The 26,799-nt window shown below is 44.2% G+C and overlaps 1 protein-coding gene across 1 annotated transcript in view; it reads left to right on the top strand.

Annotated features, from left to right (window-relative positions):
- The window catches only part of LOC310765937 (sterol O-acyltransferase 1-like), a 34,670-nt gene extending 9,168 nt beyond the window's left edge, over positions 1-25,502 (top strand). The window contains exons 3-16 of the mRNA XM_083621615.1: positions 4,863-4,921; positions 7,275-7,420; positions 7,517-7,576; positions 10,840-10,947; positions 12,692-12,974; positions 14,246-14,324; positions 14,871-14,952; positions 16,162-16,207; positions 17,312-17,438; positions 18,729-18,826; positions 20,050-20,148; positions 20,725-20,860; positions 21,189-21,334; positions 22,241-25,502. Of these exons, the coding sequence (XP_083477741.1) occupies positions 4,863-4,921; positions 7,275-7,420; positions 7,517-7,576; positions 10,840-10,947; positions 12,692-12,974; positions 14,246-14,324; positions 14,871-14,952; positions 16,162-16,207; positions 17,312-17,438; positions 18,729-18,826; positions 20,050-20,148; positions 20,725-20,860; positions 21,189-21,334; positions 22,241-22,297 (1,526 nt within the window). The 3' untranslated portion in view covers positions 22,298-25,502. The remainder of the gene's footprint in view (positions 1-4,862; positions 4,922-7,274; positions 7,421-7,516; positions 7,577-10,839; positions 10,948-12,691; positions 12,975-14,245; positions 14,325-14,870; positions 14,953-16,161; positions 16,208-17,311; positions 17,439-18,728; positions 18,827-20,049; positions 20,149-20,724; positions 20,861-21,188; positions 21,335-22,240) is intronic.
- The last annotated feature ends 1,297 nt before the right edge of the window (positions 25,503-26,799 follow it).

The following is a 26,799-nucleotide window of genomic DNA, read 5'->3' as shown; positions in this document are numbered from 1 at the left end:
GGGAGAAGGTCTCTCCGCCCCACCGCCAGCCTTCGGAGCAGCCTTCCGAAGGCTGGCGGTGGGGCGGAGAGACCTCCTCCCGCCGCCAGCCTTCGGAGCAGCCTTCCGAAGGCTGGCGGTGGGGCGGAGAGACCTCCTCCTGCCGCCAGCCTTCGGAGCAGCCTTCCGAAGGCTGGCGGCGGGAGGAGGTCTCTCCGCCCCACCGCCAGCCTTCGGAGGAGGTCCGAGGACAGTGGGGAAGACGCGCTGCGCTTCCCTGCTGTCCTGGAGATTTCCCTATGGGCTTTCGTCTTGCGAAGGAAGCCCATAGGGAAATTCGTTTTGCGAAGTGCCTCCAAAACGGAAAACCCTTTCGTCTAGTGGGTTTTTCGTCTTGCGAGGCGTTCGTCTTGCGGGGCACCACTGTATTCTCACTAGTGCTCTAGTTTTACCTGACCAAGATACAAAACCATAGCTTACTCATCTGCATTGTACTTTTTATTGAAACAGGTACCAGACATTTGCCCCTGGGTGTGAATACTGGCATTCATTGCTAAACATGTTTACTCAAATTCAAGCTGGTTGTGAAACTGTCTTCTACAGTGGTTCCTCAGGTTAGGTACTTAATTCGTTCCGGAGGTCCGTTCTTAACCTGAAACTGTTCTTAACCTGAAGCACCACTTTAGCTAATGGGGCCTCCCGCGGCTGCCACGCCACCGGAGCACGATTTCTGTTCTCATCCTGAAGCAAAGTACTTAACCCGAGGTAATATTTCTGGGTTAGCGGAGTCTGTAACCTGAAGCGTATGTAACCCGAGGTACCACTGTACTGAGTTGGACCAGCAGTTCGTCTGACCCAGTACTGCTTACTCGTGACAGGCGGTTGCTCTTCAGACCACCTTATTGTGATCGGGTGGGATTCCACCAAGTCTTTGTGTGCGCAGAATTAGGTCCACTTGCCCAGCCGGGCTTTCCCTGTCACGTAGCACATTAATCTGCTCTGGAAGGTTGGGGGGGGTCTCCTCAGAACAGGTTTAGGGGTCATGCAGGGGGAAGAGAGAGGGAAAAGTGTCATTGCACGAGTGAACCACATACCCCACAGACATACCCAACTTAGCACTATGTTGAATTCCACCCATCATTTGCAACTGTAGATGCCAGAGCTTGAACCTGGGGTTTTCTTCTTGCAACACATGCATCTTCCAATGACCTGAGCTGTGCCCCACTTTCCAGGTCCCTCTGTCAGGTGTACTCTCTGTCTGGGCTCAGTAGACTGTGTATGGGTTAGACCCACCACCCCATTCGCAAAAGAGGACACCAATTTGCATGTGCTTTATGTCATATTCCAACTTATGTCCCACTCTGGGTGGGGTGGAGACCTGAAAAAATAGGTTAGGGGCTAAACACAAGTAATAAGATGTCAAACAAACAAAATGTAAGCTTCCTCCAGAAATGTATTTTCATACTAGGCAAAGTTTGACTTGTTGAGTTTCTGCAGGGAGAGTATTGTGCCTGAGAAAGCATCAGCTACAACAGCTCCAGTCTCTTGTGGGAAGGAATTTAAGGATGTGGGGGGGGGGGTGCAGTTAAGCAGATTGCAACAACAACATGGGGTGTGTGATCAATTGCTTTCCCACCCTGGGAGTGGTTGTTGCTGGTGTGAACACTTAAATGGGTATATTCACGTCAAAGGCTAACCCCCTTTTTAACTCAAGTAAAGAAAAGAGTTGTCATGTGACCTGGAATAATAACCTTGCTATAATGATTTAAACTTCATAACTAATAAGAAATACTGATGGGATGCTCTGGTTGCTTTTTGTCAGTTTAATTCTGAGTTTATCCAAGTATATTGTTTCCAATTTGAACCATTTTGTCTCATATAGCAAGCTAAATAATTCACATAGCAAGTTCTTCATTTAGCAAACCAGCAGTTTAAGCACAACCACAGCCATTCCCTGCACCTTCTTTCATACTTAAGAGCACCTCAAAACCAAGCTAAAGGGAAATTCATTAATAAAAGGGATCTTTATTTATCCTTTAGTAATATGAATGTTCCTTTCACTACTTTGGCTGGAATTTCATTCAACATGTGCCCACTAAACTGATAGAAAGGTCAAGAGTTTCTTCTTGTGATGATGTAATAATAAAATAGACCACGGGTTCTGCAGTTTGTCATGCTGGTTTAGTGACTCATTTCTGACAAATCTGGAAGAACATTAGTCAATTCAACTTTCTATCCTGTGGTTCCATCCAAGTTTGGCAATAGGTTGACTGTGCAGTCTTGCATTACAGAGTTTGAATTATATATACACGACATGTAGCACATATTAACGCTGACCTGGCACAAAAGCCCATTCTATATGTACTCTCTGGGTTGCTGGTGTAGATCAGGCATCGGCAACCTTTCCTTGCCTCGGGCCGGTGTCTCCAGCGATGATCATGCAGAGGGCGGGTGAGCGCACACCCATATGCGTGCGCACACGCTATGTTTGGCAGACTTTAGGGTCGGAGGAACACTGGAAATAGCTTGTGCGCATGCGCACGGGCCTCCAACCCAGATCTGCACCGGAGATGGCATTTGTGCACACATACAGGCACTCCAGGGACGCGGGTGGTGCTGTGGATTAAACCACAGAGCCTAGGACTTGCTGATCAGAAGGTCGGCGGTTCGAATCCCCGCGACGGGGTGAGCTCCCGTTGTTCGGTCCCTGCTCCTGCCAACCTAGCAGTTCAAAAGCACGTCAAAGTGCAAGTAGATAAATAGGTACCGCTCTGGCTGGAAGGTAAACGGCATTTCCGTGCACTGCTCTGGTTCGCCAGAAGCGGCTTAGTCATACTGGCCACATGACCCGGAAGCTGTACGCCGGCTCCCTCGGCCAGTAGAGCGAGATGAGCGTCACAACCCCAGAGTCAGTCATGACTGGACCTATCGGTCAGGGGTCCCTTTACCTTTACCTTTACAGGCACTCCAAGCCTATTTCCAGTGCACATCCGGTTCGGAGGAGGCCCATGCTCATAGGCACAAGCTATTTTTGATGCTCCTCCGACCCAGAAGTGGGTCCCCGCGCCATGCCGGTAAGAGCGGGCAGGGCGGCGGGGGTCACCATGGGCCGGATAAACCCATAAAGCCTTATCCAGCCCGCGGGCCTTAGGTTGCCGATCCCTGGCGTAGATGCAATGATGAGATTTCTTCATCAGTAACTGCAGAAATCTTATCTTATTAACTATAAGATTTTATTTTTGAATCTGCAAATGAACAAAAGTCCTAAAGTATAATAAATACGAATTCTTCCTCAGTTCTTAAATAATGGATTGTGTCCAGTGTTCACCATGTCCAATGCGACTACTATGAGTAAAACTTTGTTACAACCCAATACATGTATTTTGGCTTTCCGATCTGTTGGCACATCTGTAAAGTGGATTAATTGTTGTGTTGCTACACACACCCTACGACAAAGCACATCTTGTAAACTATTTTATGATTTGTGAGAGGAAAAAATGCTGCTTTCAAGCCAGGTTTCGGTGTGTGGGTTGTGGGTGTGTAATATTGTGGGTGCCTGGGATGGCCTCTGCTGACTCGTGCACTTGGGGTTGTCATATCGATGACCACTGGATTCTAACCATAGCTGAGAACTCAAATGATGAATTGGGTTATGATGAATTTGCATAGCTGGCAAATTGTGTTTTCAAGCTGCTCCTGTTTTCTATCCTCACAGCACTCAACATTGTAAGCTCAGTCCTGTTTGAAAGCTCAGACCCTGTCTCCAGGGAACAGGACCTTTGGGAGGCTGAGCGATGGCCCTAATTGTGGTCTGTCAATTTGAAAATAAAACCATGTATTTACATAACTCTCCTCCTTTGTTCTGAGTGCATGTAATGTTCTCTTTATTTTTCGGTCTTGAATTTAAAGATTTTCCTACCCCGGGCCATTTTATGATAAAAGCGCAGGCATACCTTTCTGAATGCTTTTTTTTAATGAGAGGAATGTCAAGAAGAACCATCTAACTGCAATTCTGCAGAAACAATTTTGTTTCTGTTTTCAGAAAAACTTATTTCTATGCATTGTACACTCGTGTTGTCACAGTTGAATGTCTTGTGTGCGCCGTCTCTGCCGTCTTGCTCTCACTTGGCTAGTGAACTGGTGCCTGGGCTGTACCACTTGAGGGTGCAGGGGCAAGCGGTGCATGGACGGTTGAATCCTACAGATGTCTGGCAGGTGGCCAAACTAGAAACCTTCTCCCTAGCACCTCCTGGGTTTTTTTAGTATTTGGGTAGATATGTTTAAATGACCTGCCGCAATTAACTACAGTTTTAATGCACTCCAGGAAGGGAATCCTTGGAAATTGGAATAGGTTGTACATATTTCCTTTTGGTCAGTAGCGGACAACTAATACAGGTACATCTGGGCAGGTGAATAAGTGAAAGTTTTGGGGGCTAGTAACTTTTGTGGACTTACTTGCAGCACTGATTTTAAAATACCGTATATACTCGAGTATAAGCCAAGCCGAATATAAGCCGAGGCACCTAATTTTAGCACAAAAAACTGAGAAAAGCTTATTGACTTGAGTATAAGCCTGTTCACCACACCACAAACCTGGTGGCGGCGGCAGTGGCGGAGGAAGAACATTCAGCCTGAAAGTGCTCCTTTTGGGCCACTCATCCCTTCGCCGCCACCTGCCTCACTCGAGTATAAGCCGAGGGGGGCTTTTTCAGCATTAAAAAATGTGCTGAAAAAATGGGCTTATACTCGAGTATATACGGTACACTAAATTTCCAGTTTGCATACTTTTCCTGTTTTGCCTTTCATACTTGTGAAAAACTTATACCCAGTATTTATTGTCTTTATCACTTACATTACAATAACGATTTGTTTTTTTCTCTTAGGTCGTGTTGACATTGACCATTTGGTCACTCGAAAGATGCAACTTTTGGTGGAGGCTGAGGTAAACCTGTCTGAATTGTAGCTAATATGAGTTGACAAGGAGGAATCCCTAGATAGCAAAAAAAACCCCACAAACCTCCCATCTGTGATGGATCTATGCATATTATGGGACTGTCAGAAATCCTAAATCCTGTAAATTGGGAGTCACTGAGTCTGGGACTGCTGAAAGATTTCCTCAAATGCAAAAATCGTAAACAATGCTCACTTTCCTGTGAGCTCTTTTAAACTATCTAATCATGCTTCCTGAGAATATCAAAACTAGGGCTTCTGACATTTTATTTTATTTGAACCATTACAGTCCTTTGTACTTTTATTATCCCCAACCCTTCAAATGTTCATGCTTTTCTCTGATGCCTTAGAAACCTTCAACTGCTGTTGTAGGGCACAGGAGGCGGCTGGGCTGCTTTCCTCCTCTAGTCTGTTAGCAAGTGGGATGCTTAAGGAATTCATTCTTTGTGAATTCCAGTATGAATAACCTGATTTGGTTTGATCCCCGGAGGCACACTCCATTGTCTCTTGAGACAGATGGATGCCAACAATAACAGCCTGATCTGCACCTCCTGGCCAGATTGAAACTTAAACCATTCACCCACTTCCACCTTTCTCAAATATTCCAGCTCTTCGCTAAGAAAGCATATCAAAATGCATTTAGAAATCTTGTGAAATGTGTGTTTAAATGCATTAAAAGAAAAAGCAGGACAAAAGAGAATTGTGAGTGCATGAGAAAGCAGATAAGTTCTCAGATATTTGCTGTTGTATGTGAAAAATAAAAGTCTTTTATTTTAAGAAGAAGAAAGTCTCACAGACTGGCTATCCATCACTAGCCAAAGCATTGCTGCTCATATTTAGTGCAGCTAGAGCCACAAGAGCTGCATATCCATGTTTTGGTCAACTGGGACTGGAAGGCTGTGGGATTAGGCTGTTCCTGCATGCTACTGCTTTGGACTGTAGGGAGGATTCACATGTGGCTCTGGAACTATTGCTGGGTACCCTTTTGAGTCGTTGAACTTATCAGGAATTAATTAGTGGGAGGATGGTGGAGAAGCTTCCCTGGGAATCTGCTTATCCACCTGCCGACTTTTTCCTGGTCGTGAGCAGATAGAGAAGAGCAGGATACATCTTCCTAGTTTCAGGTGGGGCAGCAGTGAAGCCCAACAGGTCTTGCCAGCATGTCAACTGCCTCAGGGAAAAGGAGCCGCAAAGTACGCACAGTCCTTTCCTTTTGGGGCTGTGTCTGCAGTATGTGAATGGATAACAGCAGGTGACCTCTTTCCCCAGGCAAATTCCCAGAGCTACATGGAAAGCAAGAACTCTGTTGTTGCTCAGGTGCTGTTTGCCCTGTGCAGCAGAAACCCTGTAGCTTGCTTTCCCTTCTCTTGGTTCTTTCTCTTTGTTTATTTTTCACTCTCTCTTGGCATCATTCTTTGTTGACTGTGTGGAGCTTGGCAATGGCAGATCAATCAGCCCTTTAATTTGTAAACAAACAAACAAAACACCCTGTGCTTTGTGAACACCCTGTGCTAAGCAAAGCAGCCCGAAAACTTCCTATCACACTTGTTTGCTCTTCTTGCTTAATGTTAGCCATCACAGCTTCTGTTTCTTAATAACTCTGGAAGTACAAGAGTATTCCTCTCTGCTGTTGCTGCCCTTGCCTTTTGCCCCCCTTTTTTTTGGGTTCTGCTGGCCAGGGCGCCACCTCTGAAGCAACTTCATTAGCTGTTCATTTTTAAAGAATCTTTGTGTGTATGGTGGGGAGTTAACCAGAGCTGAGCATTTTGTGGGTGACCATGGTGCCTTCTTATATCCTGTTCTTGGACTTCTCAGCTTTCCTTAAATTTAATAGACTAATAGAATGTGTTTTGCATACGGTTGGTATTTGACAAGTATAACAAAAACAAAACAAAAAGCCCCTGCAGAACAAGTCAGTTTTCTGGTCAGATTTCTGTCAGATATGTTGAGTGAGTTTATTTGTAAGCAACATGGGAGGCAGCTAGGCTAACTGATTTTCTTAGAAAGGCCCTGCAGTTGGCGACTTTGCTTCCTTATTCTTGGGGAGCTGCTGATAGGTGGTTTAAACCAGGAATGGGGAACCAGATGTTGCTGGACTAGGAAGTCCTATCAGCGCTGACCATTGGCCACACTGGCTGTGACTTTGACGGTCCAAGAATATGTCGTCAGTTGTCAGGAAATGAGACACGTTCATGATTTGTTGTTAGCATGGTGTTAGGAAGTCAGCCTTGCATCTGAAGGTAAAGAGTAACATGCCATTTTAGCAGGCAAATTCCAGGCAATACTTAACAATCATACTTAAAGTGTTCTCTTTTTTATTCATCCCTTCCTCCAAATTTTATCAGCAAATGAAGCCAGCTTTCATGCAGCGAATCGACAGCCACTTTACAGAATTCGTGAATGGCTTGATTGCAAAGTCCGTGCAGCTTGAGTCTTCGCCCCCTGCCTTCTCAGCCGTGTGCTCAGAGAAAGACGGTGGCTTCAAAAGCAAGTATGTTGGTTCTTGGCTGAGTCTGAAGCAGAGTCAATTTGTTGATTTCTCTTTTTTTAAAAAAACTACTCTGCTAAATATTTGTTCTTTTCACAGAGGATCAAGAGCACCTCCAGAACATGGAAAAGTTTTTGTTGCTAGAAAGTCTGTCTTGGAGTGAGTATGTTAATCAGATTGTAAATTGCACTAGTGCCCTTGCTAAAGTTAAAGTTGCCTTCATCCAGTGGGTGGCTTATCTTCATATCTTGCTTCTTCCTCCCAGTGGATCCCATTCAGTTTTATACTGTGTAGACTGAAAGCAGGTATTCCTAATCTTTTTAAGTGCTCCAGGCAATTGGCTATTGCACATCCCAGATTCTAACATGGATATGGCTGTTCTGTAGAAACTGATCTACAGACCAGAAGTGTCTATTTCTAAGCAATCCAGCCTCCTCATGGGTGGTCTGGTTCTCCAGTAAAGTTTGCGCCTATCTAGTAGTAAGGGCTTCACAATGAGCAAACAGGTGCCCTAATAGAACCAGGCTGGTCTGTCCATCTAGCCCATAATTATCTACTCTGACTGGCAGTGGCTTTCCAATGCTTATTGCACTGGCCTTTCCAATGGCAATTTACCTGATCCTTTTAAGCTGGAGGCTGGACCTTCTGGAGGCCACCTGTCCCTGAGTTCCTCTTCCAAGGTGTAGCAAGAGCTTTATATGCAAATGCAAATATGTAACATTAAACTTTGGTACTACTGCTTGAGGAGTCTGGGAGGAAGAGCAGATACTAGTTAGAACTATCCATACTTGGAACTCCAGCTCTAAGCAAAGCAGTCTGCTGGAATTGTTGCTGAAAAGCACTTCAGTTTTGTCTGTTTTCCTTGGGAGCAGAATGCCAGTTTCCCCTCCATTCTGGAAATCCATCACATTTCAGGGACACAGTCCTGCAGCACAAATGCTCAAGGTCTAGGAGAGCATTAAGATGTGCCTTGTTCCAACTCTGGTAGATAAGAACGTTATTGGTTGTTTTACTTGGCTCAGTTGAAGGTCCTATCAGGTTGTTGTTTTGTTCCAGAAGATGCCTACCAAGATATTTTGTTGATTTGGGAACTAAATTTCCGATATAGTCGTACGTTGGATCTCAAATGCCTTGGCTCCCGAACAAATTGGCTCCCAAACAATCGAAACCCGGAAGTGAGTATTCCGGTTTTCAGACTTTTTTGGGAGCTGGACGTCTGGCACGGCTTCCGATTGGGTGCAAGACGCTCTTGCAGTCAATCAGATCCTGTGCCTTGGTTTTCAACTGGTTCCGGGAGTCAAACGAACTCCCAGAACGCATTCTGTTCGAGACCCAATGTACGACTGTACTTGCAATTGTTTGGGCTTTCCTGATCCAAAACTGTTGTTTCTGCCGGCCGTTCATTTGGGCTTCTTTCTTTCTTTCTTTCTTTCTTTCTTTCTTTCTTTCTTTCTTTCTTGTTAATAAAATATGGAAAATACAAACAGATTCTTGCTACAAAACCAGACTTCGCCATGTTAATCCAGAATGTATTTTGCAGTTTAAATTTTATTTCCCTCACCCCCAATATGTCAGTAAAACCCCAAGCCTCTATTCTTTAAGTCAGGGGCAGCCAATATGGTCCCCTCTAGATCAGGCTTCCTCAACCTCAGCCCTCCAGATGTTTTTTGGCCTACAACTCCCATGATCCCTAGCTAGCAGGGCCAGTGGTCAGGGATGATGGGAATTGTAGTCTCAAAACATCTGGAGGGCCGAGGTTGAGGAAGCCTGCTCTAGATGAATGCTGGACTCCATCTCTCCCATCAGCCCCAGACAGCATAGCCAGTGGTCAGGGATGATGGGAATTGTAGTGTGGAGGGCACCATGTTTGCTACGCTTACTTTAGGTGAAGGTTGTGAATCTTTGTATAAAATGCAGTGGGTTTAGTGTTAACTTGTGTCATTTTCCAACAGGCATAGTGTTCCACATAAAATACAAAAACAGTATTGGGGACTTTAAAAAATGTTTTGCAAGCTGTAAACATGCAGCTCCCATTTGGGAAATTGTTAAGTTTTTCTTTACATCCTGTGTAATTACTTCATTTTTCCAATTCCCTTTTGTTAAATATATAGAATAATTGTATGAGCAACTGCTGAACCAAAACTCCCTATCCTCTGGGATGTGAGACAAGGGCAACACTGTGGGAGACAGCTTCTTGTGACCCATGGGGCATAATCCACTAGGAAGTTATCCTGTGCAAGCCCCACATTAGGGGCTGAGGAAGAACTGCTGTTGTGCAGCTTCCATTCATCTGAGCAGGAGAATTTTCCAGTGGGTTATACTGCACAAATAAGGGGTGTGTGCCTGTGTGCCACAGAGATTTTCTGTCTCTCCTGCAAAGTGTTCCTCAAGACAAGGCTGGTCATGATCCTAGTTACTTTGGTAGATGTAATGTGGAACCATCAACCAACAATATAGGTTTCTCACTTCTTTTATATATTGCCTAGGAGAACCCATGGTGTAATGGTACCTTGGACCATGTAGGTTCAGACTTGGATATGATACAGTCCTGTGTTCTCCAGGGCTCCTTTGGAGGCAGGATGGGAGATCAATTTAATAATAAATGAATAAAAAGACCTGTAAACCTCTGAGATCCTAATATTTACATAGCATGGAGTGGGGATTACAAAAGGCTTCAGTCTGTTGAAAATGGCAGAATGTCTGTGTGAAATGAGGTCTAGAGCAGCTCTGTGGAGCTTCTGGTCTGCTCTGGCATCCTAATTTGACCTGCAAGGCCACCTTCCCCAAACCAGGTCGACCTGTGGGACAGGTAAAGATGTAGTTCCCTACTGAAAGCAGGTTGGCTGGCACCACCAGTCAGCTGATTGGCAGTGCCAATGAAGTCCTGTGCCTTTGCTTACGTGGTTTGATTTCAAACCACGCAGGCACAGGAAACTGGGTTTGCAGGCACAGTTGACCATTGGTGCCAGCAATGCCTTGTCCCAGTTTTGATTTCAAACTGTACGGGCAAAGGAAAAGACTTGCCCTGATGTCATGGTTATGACAGAAGATTCACAGTTGAATGCTTCCCCCCCCCCGTCTGTCAGAATGGCCCATGGGGGTTGGGGGAACCAAAGCACTCACCTGCTGGTTCGAAACAATTCTAGAATCTCCTTGTCCTATACAGCGGCACTTCTTCCCACGGTTAACCCCCCCCCCCCAAAAAAAGTGGTGATGGTCCTATGTATGTTGACAGATGGATTTTGTAGAAAATATTCAGAGAAATTGTACACTGAGAGTGCTCACACATTACATTTGAAGGTGGAAAAACTTTCAGCTCCTAAATTTAACCACTGGAAGTCCTGGACTTGCATCTGGATTGAGGGGAGTTCGTTGTCAAAGTGAAATGTTCTAATGTATTTCGTATACTTTTTTCCCCTCAGTGAGCTATTTGAAGTGGAACACATCCGGACCATATATCACATGTTCATCGCTCTCCTCATCTTGTTCATTCTCAGCACCCTCATAGTAGACTTTATTGATGAAGGAAGGTAGGAAAATATTGAAGGGATCAGCTGGAGTTTGTTTTCTGTGTGTTGGACTGGAGACATTTAATAGATAAGATAAACTTTATTTGCATTAGCCAACGGCCATAGCAACATAGGGACACGGGTGGCGCTGTGGGTAAAACCTCAGTGCCTAGGACTTGCCGATCGTATGGTCGGCGGTTCGAATCCCCGCGGCGGGGTGAGCTCCCGTCGTTCGGTCCCAGCTCCTGCCCACCTAGCAGTTCGAAAGCACTCTTAAGTGCAAGTAGATAAATAGGTACCGCTTTATAGCGGGAAGGTAAACAGCGTTTCCGTGTGCTGCGCTGGTGCTGGCTCGCCAGCTGCAGCTTCGTCACGCTGGCCACGTGACTCGGAAGTGTCTTCGGACGGTGCCGGCTCACGGCCTCTAGAGCGAGATGAGCACGCAACCCTAGAGTCGGACACGACTGGCCCGTATGGGCAGGGGTACCTTTACCTTTATAGCAACATAAAACAAGCAATATATACAAATAAAAAGACAGCAATGGGTAAAAAGGGCAATCAAATGACCAAGTTTATCGTTCAGATAGTGGCCCTTAATCTCATTGCACATTTAATATTTGAACCAATGAAAACGTATTACTTTGTTTGGGTACAGGGAGGTGGAGGGGGTGGAGAGAGTCCTGTTGCACAAGAGGGAATCCTTGCGGTGATGGGCTGCTTATTTAGAGTTGCGTTGAATATAAGCCTCAGTGTTTTATTGAAGAAACCCATCAGGCATTCAGATGATGATAATACCTCACCCATCTGCCTGAGTTTCCCCAGTAGATTACAGCACATAGGAAAACAGCAAACATTAGAACCTTCCTGATACAGGGTGGCTTTCAGGTGTCTTCTAAAAGTTGTATAGTTCTTTATCTCATGACCGCGGATGAGAGGGTGTTCCCCAGGGAGGGTGCCACTGCAGAGAAGGCCCTCTGCCTGGTTCCCTGTGAGTTCACTTCCTGCAGTGAGGCAACCACCAGAAGACCCTCGGAGGTGGACCTCAATGTCCAGGCTGAACAATAGGGGTAGAGATGCTCCTTCAGATATTCTGGTCTGAGGCCATTTAGGGCTTTAAAGGTCAGCACCAACACTTTGAATTGTTCTCGGAAACGTACTGGGAGCCCGTGAAGCCCCTTTAGGACCAGTGTTACATGGTCCTGGTGGCCGCTCCCAGTCACCAGTCTAGCTGCTGCATTCTGGATTAGTTGTAGTTTCTGAGTCATTGGTCAAAATCAAGCAGCACTTACAATCCAAGTTCTGCATCCAAAGTCTTGGAAGATGTGGAGCCCTAACTGAAGGGCTGCAGGCTATGCCACAATAACTACAATTTTCCCACATGTGTGTGCTTATCCAAGGGGTCCTGAATCTCTGTAGGGGTTGTATCTGTCTGTATCTCTGTGTTTGCTTTCTTGCTTTACACTGTTCTGTGCAGTATACACCTTAGGGTGTATACTTAAGTTCAGTATTTGTTTCATAAGATTTATACACTGCCTGATTCTAAAAGGAACCTCAAAGCAGTTTACGAAAGATAAAACAAGAAAACCATGAAAAAATCACAACCATACTCTAAAACATACAAAACTTAGAATACTAAAACAGATTAAAATTACCTCAACTTTCATTATAGAATTCCTTAGCTGTTTCTGATTTTACCTGATGGAATATATATTTTAACCCAAATATATGAATTTATCTTCCTGTGTTGTTTGAATCTCTTTTGAAGGTTGGTGCTGGAGTTTGATCTCCTGGTCTACACTTTTGGCAAATCTTCTGTCGTTTTTTCCACTTGGCTTTACATGTTCCTATCCACCCTGACTGTGCCCTATGGGCTCTTCCTGCTGTGGGCCCAGGGCTACCATGGTTCCTCCCACAAGACAATCCGCTCCGCTTTCTTTGGGGGTCTCTTCATGATCTTCCAGATATTTGGGCTTGGAGTGGGACCAGCTTACATAGCCGTCGCCTACAATTTACCACCAGCCTCTGCTTTCATAGTGATACTTGAGCAGGTGAGTTTCATGTGGAGAGCTAGTTTCTTGTGGATGTAGCTCAAGGTCATTTCACAAAGCTTAAATTAGCAAAATGCTGCTTTATGCCAGGATTTGAGTCCTTAGCTAACCTGTAATTTTGTGTACACATTCTACTCTTGCTTCTGACTGACTTGGGGAAATATTAATGGTGGCAAGTTTTCATTTTTTCCAAGAGATGGAGCCTGAGGGTGTTAGAAATGGTCAGATGCAAAAAGAAACACACCATAATTCTTAAGGTCTAGTAGGTACTTCTGTTTTCAGATACACTGATGGTTTAAACCACTAATAACTTGCTGCAAACACCCTCTTTTTGAGCACGATGAAGGAGAGAGCAATGCCAGTACAACTGGAAGCATTCTTGGAGGATACTGATTATCTTGACCTCTTGCATTCTGGGTGCAGACCTGGCTTGAGACTGAATCTGCTTTGGTCTCCCTGCTCAGAGAATTGTAGAGTTGGACGGGACCCCAAGGGTCATCTAGTCCAACAATGCAGGAATCTTAGCTAAAGCATCCATGACAGATGGCAATCCAGTGTCTGCATTAAAGCCTTCATGGAAAGAGATTGCACAACCTCCTAAGGGAGACCATTCCACTATCAAGTAGCTCTTACTGTCAGAAAGTTTTTCCTGATGTTTAGTCCGAAGCTCCTTTCTTGTAACTTGAACCCATTGGTTCTAGTTCTGCCCTCCAGAGCAGGAAAAAATAACAAGCTAGCTCCATCTTCCATGTGAAAGCCCTTGAGATATTTGAAGATGGCTATCACTCTCCTCTTTTCCAGGCTAAACATACCCAGCTCCTTCAACCGTTCCTCATACAGCTTGGCTTCTAGACCTTTGACCACCTTAGTTACCCTCCTCTGCACACATTCCAGCATGTCAATTTCCTTCCTAAATTGTGGTGCCCAGAATTGGAAACAGTATTCCTGGTGTGGTCTGACCAAGGCAGAATAGAGTGCTACTGTTACTTCCCTTGATCAGGACGTTATACTTTTGTTGATGCAGCCTAGAATAGCATTAGCTTTTTTTGCTGCCGCCGCACACTGTTGACTCATGTTAAGCTTGTAGTCCACCAAGACTCCTAGATCCTTTTCACCTTTACCAAAAGAGGTGCAGGGGAACTGTGACTCTTGGTTATCTTACTGAATCTCTCAGCAGCTTTTTATACTATTGACCATGGTATCCTTCTGGACCATCTCTCGCTTAATTGCAAGGTATCAAGTACATTTTATGTGTTACTCCACTCCTTTAGGTGCGCCTGCTGATGAAAGGCTACTCTTTCATTAGGGAAAATGCTCCTCGAATACTTTCCTTTACACCACAGAAGACAAGTAAGTGACTGTTTTCTACAGTAATTGTACAGCTGTGGGGATGAAGGCACCCTCCCCTCTGAGGGTTGGGTTCTGTGACATGGAGACAATTCAAAGACCTGTTCTAGTTCAGAAGAATGTGTGTATGGGCCTCCCCATGTTTTGCAAGATTACCAATACCATGCAGCTTGTCAGTCTTCTAATGCTTATTGGAATAGGAGTACACATCTTGCAAAGGATATAAGAAAATCCTGGGTTTAGTGAAACGGGAAAGTGCTCTGACAATAGGGGGGGTTATTTGGGGTGGGAGGGTGTTAAACCTGGGGTGGACTAGAGATGAGGGGCTTGTCACAGACTTGCCTTACTCATTGGGGGGGAAAAGTAGAATAAGAATGGCATACAAACCATCTCCTTGGACTGAGAAATTGTATAAATGTATTACTGCTAAATTCAAGCATTAATGAACAGTTTGAGACCCATAGAAAATAGGATGGAACCCTGTGGGTTTATTTTTTACTGTGTGGCATTATCTGGTACTAAACGACTCTCTCCCTTCTGCTTTTTCAGACACCGTCCAAGTTCCTAAAGTTTCCCAGTACCTGTATTTCCTCTTTGCTCCCACCCTTATATACAGAGACGCCTATCCCCGGTAATGTCTATGTAGTTGCTCCATTGTGACTTGGCAATTCTTATAGCCATTGTGATTGCAAGGTTGGACTGGATGCATGCTTCATAACGGAGGGCATAACACACGGGTTGGGGACCTCAGGCCCAGGGGGCAGGTGCAGTCCTCTGCAGTGGCGTAGCATGGTGGGGTCACAGGCACAGCTGCCCTGAGCGTAAAATTGTTGTGGATGCAAAAGTTTAACACTCAGGGCAGCCTCAATATAACTGCACATTCTGTCGCTGGGCTGCATTGAAAACAGCTTCTCCATGCGAACCAGGAGTGACCTCTCCAGACCATAGTACGACTCTTCTTATGTCTCCTGGGCGATGCGGATAGTATTAGGCAGTTGAATGTGTTTCCCTCCCTCCCACCCAACCCCTCCGCACGGCCCCTGGCAACCCACGCTACACCACTGGCCTTTGAGCCTCTCTATCTATTGCACTACCCACTTTTGCCTCTGACCCTACCCACTGCTGGGTCTCTAACTTAACTCATGGTCCTGAATTTCAGTGGGTCTTCTCTGAGTAAAGGTTAGTTGTAGACAACCATTTGTTTCTCTGAATTTTCCCAGAGCAGGCCTAGTAGGATACAAAATGAATTGGCTCAATGCATATCTCTTTTGAGCACACCAGAGCTTTTTGCTTCTGGTTCCAATAACAGGTGCTGAGTCTGACCATTTTGGCTTTAAGATATTCTACACTTCATGGGTTTTGATGGTTTTTTTTATATATAAGGTTCTAGAGTTCCTTTGTAGAAGTTGCTGTATTATACAGGGTTGTCTTTCTGTTTTCCATGGTATTCCACATTCTTCAATCTGTATATCCTATTGCCCTCGACTACTCCTTTCCTTCTTTATGCAAAATAACAAACTGATTTAAAAAATAGTAGTGCAGCTGCACATTTAGTAAAACATGCCATTTGAGCAAAATCATAACCAGCATACAGACTTTCTTACATTAAATATTTGCTGTTCTGGAATAGAAATTGGATTGCGTTTACTGCAGACTACATCAGCTCTGCTATTATTATTTCTTTTGCACTTATTAGTTGCTTTTATTATGGAAAGTAACTCAAAGTGATTTGCTGTCTAGCAGTTGTTTGTAAAATTCTTGCAAATTGGGTTTCAGTTGATGCCAAGCAAGTTCTTATCTTGATTTAGGTGTAATGACTGTGATTTCCTTTTCTTTTCAGAAATCCTACAATAAGATGGAGCTATGTAGCTACCAAGTTTGCACAGGTTAGATATTTCTCTTCCTTTTGGGATTCCTGTGTTTCTGCAGATAATTATACAGCCTTGAAAGCTGATAAGAGTTACTGGTTCATAAAAATATGTACTAGCCTACCAGACTGCACAAGCCTGTATTAGTTATTTTTATTTTGGCATTAAAAAAATAGACACAATGCTTTCTGAAAATTTCTGAATTGCATCCGATTCCCTTAGATTTGTATTGCTGAATGAATAATTACCCCTAAACTAATGACAAACACACGTACCCATTGTAAGATAAATAAAACAGTTTCACTTCTCAGGATACAATAGTTCTAAACGACAAGCCTTCCTAAACCGACTTTTAACCAATGTCTGTGTGCTAGTCTTCTTATCAACCCTGAACGTTTTCCTAAGTTTATAAAATTATGAACAGTGCAGGATCTTTATATTGTATTTTTTATTTTGCCGAGTGGAGCAGATCAGCTAATTTCAAGCACGGCCGTATTTCTCAAATGGAGACGTAGTCCTCCCCTGGGCTGGGCTAGCCGTGCAGTGTCACAGATCCTAAAAGTTCAAAGGACAATCTTGGATAAAAAGATAGTCTGTTAATCAGTCTCTACTCGTGGGACCTGCTCCTTGCAGGACAATGAAACCGCTCCCACGGCAGCTGCTGTCGGTAAAGCAGGTGTTCCACCTGGGCCCCTCCACATATACACATGCCAGCAGCGCACCTACCCAGGCCTCCCAACTGCTGGCATAGTAATTCTGCACATGGTGGAGCTCACGTGGAATGCCGTTTATCTGAAAGAAGCACAGACTATCGTAGTGGCACTGAAACGGTTGGTCAGCTGTTGCCTACGGCTGCATACACACCAGACATTCAAAGCACCTGGCTCCTCCCACAAAGAATCTTGGGAACTGCAGTTTATTAAGGGTGCTGGGAATTAGAGCTTGGGGGGGGGGTTAAAGTGCATGTCTAAGGATTCTTTGGGGAATGTCATGTGCGTTAAATGTATGATCTTTACTCAGCATAGATCTGTGCATATTGGTAACTGGGATCAGCTTTCTCTCTTACGGATTCCTCCTGTGCTACTTTTATAATCAGGGGCTTTTGTTTTTACTCCTCTCTAGGTCCTTGGGTCACTCTTCTATACTTACTATATATTTGTGAGACTCTGTATACCTACATTTCGGAACTATAAGGAGAATTTAAATGTACGAGGGCTGGTCCTTTGCATTTTCAACTCTATTCTTCCAGGTGAGTGCTTCTGTGCCCCTTTAAATTCTGGAATTTTTCTAAGCAACAAATAATCAATCAGATACAGTGGTGATGTTGGCAACAACTGGCAGTGTATGGCCTGTTGGATATATGATCTTAGCTTTGGGGTTCTCTGACTTGTAGGGTTCCTGAAAACCTGTTACTGGGGCAATAGCTTAAGCTGAGCGTGAATCTCACTGTTCTGAGAGAGAACATGGGAAGTTGCCTTACACTGATCAGACCATTGGTCCATCTAGCTCGGGGTCGTCCAGACTGACCAGGAGTGGATCTCCAGGGTTTCCAGACAGGGAACATTTCCTGGCTCTACCTGGAGATGCTGCAGAATGACCTTTTGCATGCCCTCACTACCACTGAGCTACTGCTCTTCTCTCTGAACACCTTTTGCAGTATGTTCCTTAGTAACATCAGTCCTGGTAGACTGGAGAAGGTGCGATCCTGCTTCATCCAACTCTGCTTTTTAGTCTTGTGTTGGGGATGCAAGCAGTTGTTAGTTTCTGGACTCAGTTCAAAGTGCTGGTTTTGACCTATAAATCCTCATGCGGCTCAGGACCGCAACACCAGAAAGGCTTCCTCTCTCCTGGTGAACCAGCCTGGTCACTGCATAAATATCTTAGGGAGGAGTGGAGGGTGGAACATGGAAACAGACCCTTTTAGCGGTGGCTCCCTGCTTGGAGAATGCGGTCCCCAGGGAAGAGTGCCTGGCTCCATCATTGTCTGTTTTAGATGCCAGTCAAAAAACAGACAATGGTTCCTAATGGGAGGGTAATCAGTTATTTACATGCCCTTTCTTGGGCTCACACTTTTCAGTGGGGTAGGATTTGTTGCTTTTTAATACAGTGGTACCTCGGGTTACGTACTTAATTCGTTCCGGAGGTCCGTTCTTAACCTGAAACTGTTCTTAACCTAAAGCACCACTTTAGCTAATGGGGCCTCCCGCTGCTGCCGCACCACGGCAGTGCGATTTCTGTTCTCATCCTGAAGCAAAGTTCTTAACCCAAGGTAATATTTCTGGGTTAGCGGAGCCTGTAACCTGAAGCGTCTGTGACCTTAAGCATCTGTAACCCGAGGTATATAGATTGTTGCATGGGCACTTTGGGTCATGTTTTGTTACTGCTTTTATATTTGATTTTAATGTTTTTGGTTCTATTTTTCTTATGTAAGTTGCTTTTGAGATACTTTGGTGTAAAAAGCGACAACTATGATAAATAGTAATAATGTCATTATGAATGATATTAACCTAAAATACATATTTTCCTCGCTGCTCTCCAGGTGTATTGATGCTGTTCTTGGTCTTTTTTGCATACCTTCACTGCTGGCTGAATGCTTTTGCTGAGATGCTGCGCTTTGCTGACAGAATGTTCTACAAGGTAATTGATGTGCAAGGCTCATGATATCTCTCTCTCTCAACACAACACACACAGAAGTATTTTCTTTCAGTTTTAGAGCTTACCATGGTTTGTGGAACGCTCCATTTGATAGAAATGTTGTGTGTGTGTGTGTGTGTTATTTTGCCATTGATGAGGTTTCTCCTCCCTAGAGAGGCCGATCAGATACCATCCTTGTGGTCTTCTTGACAACCTGTTAATACATTCCTTTACCTCTGGTGAAAAGGGGAGCCTGTGCCATTTCTTCTGTTGACTTTTCTGATTCACAAGCATTTGTTGCTATGTGTTGTATTTCTGTTGCTGGGCTTTTTGCATGGTATTTTAACCTTGCTGTGACCTTTAAACAAATGTAAATAGTTTTGAGTATGGTGTCATGGAAGAAAAGTATGTCCGTTCTATAAATTATTTAGCAGAACTCACCTGCAGCCTTCTTTTAGTGTTGGCATATACTGGCGCCTTTAAATGTCTGCAATAAAGTGTTGCTATATTCCTTTTGGCACCTGCTAAAAACATTCTGCCTATCCAGACATGTAGAAATTGAAATGTGTCTTAATATGTTTTAGCTTATCTGCTGATTTAATCTGATGTTTCAAACTTTTATTGGCAATTTTAATGCCTTATGTATAGTGCTCAGAGGTTCTATTTGTAGTCAAGCAGTATATATAGACATGTTGTTAAATAAATGAATAATTCCAAGGGATCATACAAATGTGTGTTCTGATCCTGCTGCTGCTTCCGCTTGGGGCCATTAATTATTAGTTTGAGCAATTTAGAGGACAGTGATAGAAAAGGCCTCTGAATTTCAGCTACCTTCTATATTTCTCTTTTCTGAATGTGGTTTGCAGGTTGCCCCCCCCACATTGAATTACTGTTCATGTAGAGAAAATGTCACATTTGATTTAGCTCTGATCATTTTGGATCCGAGCCTTGGAGACCTAGTGTAGCTACAAATACTGGGACACCAGTGACTTATTCTCAGGGTGGCTGTTTGGGAAGGAGGAGATTAGGATTTAATGCCTGCAAATGAGCTCTTGGGGAATTTCAGTTATACATTGCAACAGTACACCAGATGTTCACAGAGATTGTATTGCCAATTGCTCTAAAACATTTGAATAGCAGGAATGCACTTGGCACTTTGATCCTGCAGTTTTAAACACTGACTCTAAGGTCTCTGCTCTTTTTACTTCCCTGATCCTCTCTTGCAGGACTGGTGGAATTCTACATCTTATGCAAAGTATTACCGAACCTGGAATGTGGTGGTGCATGACTGGCTGTATTACTATGCATACAAAGATTTCCTTTGGGTAAGCAACCATCGTTTAATGCGTCCCCTTGCTTCAACTCTAAAAGAAAGCCATTATTTAAAAGGAATGGCAAAGATCTTTACATTTCCCCCACAAAATGATTTTATTAAAGTTTTAATGTAAAGGTGAATTACACAACATGTAAAATACCTAGTCACTTTACTCATGCAGAGATCTGACAGAAGGTGGAAAGAGAGAAGCTTGTACTTATGCAGTCTGGTTTGTATCCAGTATTTGGGAAGTCACTTTTTTTTTTACCAGTCTACCACCAATTTCACCCCTCTATGCCTTATCCCACACTGTTCCAGCTCTCGCGTTAAGTGTTTGTGGGGCTGCATTGAGTAGGAGGGATCAGCAAAAATGAGCTGCCCTGCCTTGTGCAAGTAGAAGTCCTTTTGACAGAGCAAGGCCACCACTGGAGACAACTCTCCCTGTGCAATAAATGTGAATGGGCAATTTAAGGGTGGTTATCAGAAGCTGTTCACTGTTGTTTTTGAAAATTGGATCTCCTCTGATACATTCACCTATCAGAGAGTCACCCTTCCCCTTGTTTGTCTGTGTCTCTCTCACCACCAGTTATTTGGGAAGAAATTCAAAGCAGTCGCTATGCTGTCAGTCTTCACTCTTTCTGCTATTGTGCACGAATACGTCTTGGCCGTCTGCTTTGGTTACTTCTATCCGGTCCTGTTCTGCCTCTTCATGTGTTTCGGAAGTAAGTACCAAATATATCTTTCAGCAGCAGCAGTTTCTGAAAATACTGAGATTTGGCTTTTAGCTGCCATCCGTACTTAATGTTCTAAGATGCAGGAGATTTGTGTTCCAGCCTGCCCTAGCATTTGCACCCTAAAACCCGGAAGCCTCTCCTGACCCCAGTTAAATATCCATTTTCTGAGACTGATCATGGTCAGGGTAGGAGAGAGGGCTTCCTTGGCTTGGCTGAGGACTTCTAATGCTCTAAACTGTAATTTGTGACTTTCTCAAAGTCTCATGAGATGATCATTAACATGCATTTTGAGTACATTTTAATTTTCTTCCGTCAGCGTTTTTCAACTTCATTCTCAGCGACCGTCGGAAAGGCCCCATTTGGAATGTGTTCATGTGGAGTACGCTCTTCCTTGGCCAGGGTGTCATACTTACCCTCTACAGCCTGGAATGGTATGCTTACAAGCACTGCCCTTTGAAAAATGTGAGTATCCCACTTGTCATTGGAACTAAGAGGAACAGAGCTGAGCTGCTATTCTGGACTATTCATTCAAGGCCTAAGATGTGAACGTAAAATTCGAAAACCAGATTTTTAGAAGGTTGCGTTCTGCCCAGAATAGCTACCGTAGAGGTTTCTTTCTAACAAGAATAACAAGCAGCAGGGTCAGAAAAAAACACCTTTGAAACTTCCTCCATGTCTTTTTAAATGAATAATGTAAAGCTCTGAGTGAGTTTCTGCCCTTCTGGAGAGGTGAAAGCCAAAGGTTCTTAGAAGGTGGAAGGGGGGCAGTAAAGAAGGGAGGGAGAGGAAGGTAATGGAAAAGAGTGAAAGGCCTTAGTGGAGCACAGTGGTTTCTTCATTCTACTTGGTGTTCTCTGATGCAACTGCCACCTTTGGATCTCCTGGGTTCAAACAAAGAGAATTCACTACATCTTTGCCGCATTTAATATGCAGTGCCCACTATCTTTCCCTATTTAATATGTAGTGCCAAATCAGCCCACATGCATATGCATAACCCCCTGGGGCTGGTTCTTGGACTCATAGTAGCTGGAGCCAAGTAGGATTGTAGTTTCAGGATTGCAGACAGCAGTTCTGCTTGACCTAGAAGACCTGTCATTCAGAAAGTTAAAGTGTTTGGGTGAAGCTGCCCTGAAGGGGGTCTTATTGGGAAGGGCAAGCCTTCACACACACACACACAAACACACCCCACTTCTAATTGCCTAGATTGGCTGTTGCAAGTTGGGTGGCCGCCCAGGCTTGAGAGGCAGCAAAGGAAAACACTTGGGTTTCATCACTGGCATTTGTTCACATGGCTAAGGGATAGCTCTACGGAAGTGAAAGTGCCCAGCATATCCTGCCTAACATTACTGTTCCTCTTGTGTTTTATAGCCCACTTTCCTTGACTATGTGAAACCGCGTTCCTGGACTTGCCATCTTAAGTTCTGACACCCTTTGGGATATCCCTCCGCGTCAAGGCCAGAAGATGCTTGTCTTTTAAACAATGACAACAAGTTGGGCTAGCGTGTTAAAACGACTGCAGACTTTTTAAAGGGAAACTGTCTTTAGTGATGGCAAATGATGGCATTTTGTCACTCAAGGCAGCTAGGACTGCAGGTGGCTTGGCAGATTGTCCTCTTTCCTTCGGCAGCTCCAACCTGAGCCATTTCCATGCTGGTCATGAAACCTACTGAAAGGTTGGTGAAGGAATTTCCAGTGAAGTTTTTTGCCTATTGCAAACAGTACTTTTATGTGTCACTACTTTTCTCTCTTAACTGTCTGAAATTGGCAGTATTGTGATTGGGGTTAGGCTTGCCTGTCTGACCGTAACCTTCCGAATTGCCTTTTGAAACAGGACACTTGCTCAGTATTTGTATGCATTCTTTTGCTTGTTGCTACAGCACAATATGTGATGGAGCCAGTGGCCCACAAACACTGACTTTGCATTTTATTTACTGTCACCAGCCAACCTCATTTCCTCCCCAATCCCAAGTATAGGGAGATGCAGGACTATTTGCATTGGGGTGTGGAAAAGGTAAGGAGAGTGGGAGAGAGACTTGGGGTTTCTTACCTTTCCCAAACCACGGCCAAAGCGAGGAGGGCTTGAGTCTGGAGATGTGTGTTACTGGACACTTGTCTTGCTGGAGGGCCAAGTTCACTTGCCACTTGTATGTGACTTTGTGGATACCTGGTTGGAGAAGCAGTAAGATGTTTTACACACTTTTCCGTGGAAGTAGCCTTAATGTAAGCATACGAGTTTTGATTCACCCACAACCTTTAATTTGCTACAACAAATAGTTGTTGAAATGTAAATTGGCCTAGGATATATGGAATCTGTTAACTTCTGCTTTGAAGGATAATATTATTCACATTTCATGTGTCATGAAAGGTACGTCATAATTTTTGCCTCTTAATAATATGAGCAGTAAAGGTTGGTCTTTTCCTTACCAGGCTCACTTTGCCCTTTGGCTTCTGATCCAGTAAAACAGGCAGCATTAAATTAAGTCCCACAATTAAGGTGCGACTTAAATTGCAGACATGTTGCACTGTGAGTAACTTGCATCCTCTCTGCCACGGATGGCTATTTGCTGCTTTCTTGTTGGCAGCAGCGCAATGCACACAGTGGCCCATGGTCCAGAAGCCTTGGTGCACACGTGGGACTGTTTTCTATACCAAAAGTGGGTGCTGTCTGCTACTAAGGGCTGCATCATTCCCATTTTAACCAGAACCAGTGTCTTCAGGGGTTCCTGCTCTCTAGCTAAGGACCCAAGTGGACCTGATGCTGTTTATGCAATTAGTTCTTTTGAAAATAAATAGCATCTGTCGAGCCCCAATGTGGATTGGAATTGAGGCATAGCGCTGAGGAGCTTTAGCAATAGGCTGCCAGTTTTGATCAGGGGGATCCCCACAGTGCTGTGTGGATTAAACTTTTATAAGCAGCGAAATGCTGCCGTTTGCTACATGTCCAGTTTTAGGTTTCTTGCATTCCTCACTGATGATTACTGTAGCGATTTGGAGGGCAAATGCAGTTTGTGTTGAAGAACCTAGAGAGTGTGTTGGCTTGCAATGACCATGCTGCTCCACTGAAAACGCTGGTTTACTTTGTGAGACAGCCTTGGGTGGGTGGTGTGCTTAGAACTACAGAAGGAGGGACTGTGTCATTGTGAAAAACAATACCCCTATATTGCTGACTGCTCACTGTGTAGTCTATAATCTGGAGCTTTTCTCTCAGCCGCCCTAAAGTGCATTTCTGACATGTTCTAAGAGTGCAAAGGAGTGGGGGGGGGCTATATACTAGCGTAGGCACATAGGGAAAATGCAGTTTTTTGTGTTCTTGAGCTGCTGTCCTTTGTATTGTCCTAAATTTGGTGCCCTAGTAAACTCTAGGTGCTGGCGGCTTTTCTCATGTCATCTAACTGCAGCAAAAATTAAAAAGAAACTTAATTCTGATTTATACTGCAGAAAACAGCTTACGTGATAAGTGTGCTAATTTTAATCAGTACTTTGATATGACCCAAGTGTATTGCCATTTAGCTAAGCCATGTGTTCCAGGTTTATTTGACTAAGGTGGGTGTGTCATTGATAATTTTTGTGGATTTGGGGGGAAGTGCCACCTGGATTGAATATTATGAACAGTAGTTTCAAGATGCCAAACGTCAAGTACAGTATTTAATCTAGTTCAAAACTTTAAAAATTCACTGAAACAGTATCCACTTTTGGAGAAAGATGAGGAAATATGAGTATCTGAATTTGGATCAACACCCTGTGTAAGCTCTGAAGGAGTCTGATAAGTACCCTTAACAAACACACTGTTTTTAGAGGCTACTCACTTGCAGGTTCTAGATAGAGGTGTGAGGGAGATTTCTGTTCCTAGAACATTACAAACTATATGTGCAGATTGTAGTATTGCTAAATCAGTGTTAACATGGTTGACTCATCCATTCCAAAAAGCTTTTTGCTTTTGTTTTTAAATTGTCTATGATGGCACTGTAATTGTCATTATAAGATGGCCGGGATCCACCCAAAGAATTTTCATTGCATTGTGTCCTTTTCTGCTGCTTGTTTAAAGAGAAAACGCCCCCCCCCCCAAACGTCCATCTTCAGAATATAATTTGAGAATTTTATCAAATAAATCCTGTTGTCTTTGGGAAATATGTGTACTTTTTTCTAAGGGGGACGTGTGGGAAGATCAATATACTAATTGTAATCAACCTCATGCTTTGGGACTGAATCTGTGAATGTAAACTGAATGGGAACAACATGGTTGCAAATCTCTTGCGAATTATCTACACAGCTGATTGTAACCTTTGTACCTCTGTGACGAGGCATCCTGTTAACCTGGAAGGTGCTGGATTGCAAGGCTGTAGTTTTCCTCTTTCTCAGAGTGAGCAATGGAAAAATTTTATTGCACAGATGGTGGTGAGAAGAGGACAAACTGTACCTGACACCGGAATGGTATTACCAAGCCTCACTTGCATCTTTTGTAATATGGAGAACATTGTGGGTCAGGGAAGGTTGTTGATGGTGGGATATAGAATTGTTAACCGATTCCAAAATGTATCGAACTGTCTGTTGTGACCTATTCTGTTACTTGCAAGGGATTATGTGATCTATACTGTACTACAGAAATTGAAATATATTTTGCTATCCATGACACTTGTCTGCCTGCATTCATTCCAGCCTCAATGTACTGCACCTAGACAACGAACTGGCTGAAAGTGTGGTACAGTGGTAGCTCGGGTTACATACGCTTCAGGTTACAGACACTTCAGATTACAGACTCCGCTAACCCAGAAATAGTACCTCAGGTTAAGAACTTTTGCTTCAGGATGAGAACAGAAATTGCGCGGCGGCGGTGTGGCAGCAGTGGGAGGCCCCATTAGCTAAAGTGGTGTCAGGTTAAGAACAGTTTTAGCTTAAGAATGGACCTCCGGAACAAATTACGTACGTAACCAGAGGTACCACTGTATTCTCCATTCTATGTTTTTGTTTTATGGTGTATTTTGTATTCTCATTTTGTATTTTTCTGCTGTGAACCGCCCTGGGATTTTGGGATGAAGGGTCAGCTACAAATCTAAATCATCATCATCATGATCATCTATGCGCATCTGTGGTGTGCATCGAGACGTGGAGTGTGTCTGTTCAGTGTGCTAGTCCAGCAGGGCTTCAGCCATTAACATTTAGTCTCCCCTTCAGTTTTCTCTTTCTCTGCTCCCCTCCCCAGACACTCCACATTCTATGCCCACCGGGGTGCTGCCTTGAAGAAAATATGGGGGGGGCAGGTAAGCCCCATGCTTCAAAACTGATCACATGATGTGGTGCACGCACACTATTTTAATGCCCATCAACTGGGGGGTGGAGGGTGGCCACCTCAAATACTGGGGGTAGTGAAGGGACCTTTGCCCTTAGGCGTAGGCTCCCATGATGCCCACTGAACAGGCTGAGTTTGCCCTACTATGATTCCCCTTTTCCAGGCAGAAGTGGTAGATGCTTTTAGATGTAACCCATCTAAGGGGCCATCTGGATTCATAGCAGAACCTAGCATGAAGAGTAGGCCTTTATAAACCAGTCACCTATTATCCCTCAATGGGAGGTTGGGGGTGGGCTATGGTGAAAAGGGTTAAAGATAACCCGCTGATAATTTTTGCAGGTTTCAAGGGTGAGGTGAATAGCAGTGGAAAGATCAGGGCAAAACCCTGGCGTGTCCTCCGGTGTTGCTATCCCTACACTGCAGTTTGGGGGACAGGGTGGGGCAGAGCCCTGGAGGACCCAGCAATACCCTGTGTTTTACCCCTATTGTGCTTGGAGGGCAGGAGGGGCCCACAAGCAACCCAGGTCATGCTCTCTGCCTTGTCAAATGCAGGGAAGGGGCAAGACCGGGCCTTTTTCCTGCTGGAACTCCCCAGAACTCAGTTCTGGCACCTCTCCAAGGCATAGCTGTCAACTTTTCC

Source organism: Podarcis filfolensis, assembly GCF_964270895.1.
Source record: "Podarcis filfolensis genome assembly, chromosome: 6".
NCBI classification, from domain to species: domain Eukaryota; kingdom Metazoa; phylum Chordata; class Lepidosauria; order Squamata; family Lacertidae; genus Podarcis; species Podarcis filfolensis.
Note: the sequence above shows the minus strand (reverse complement) of the source record. Positions and strands in the feature narration are given on the sequence as shown.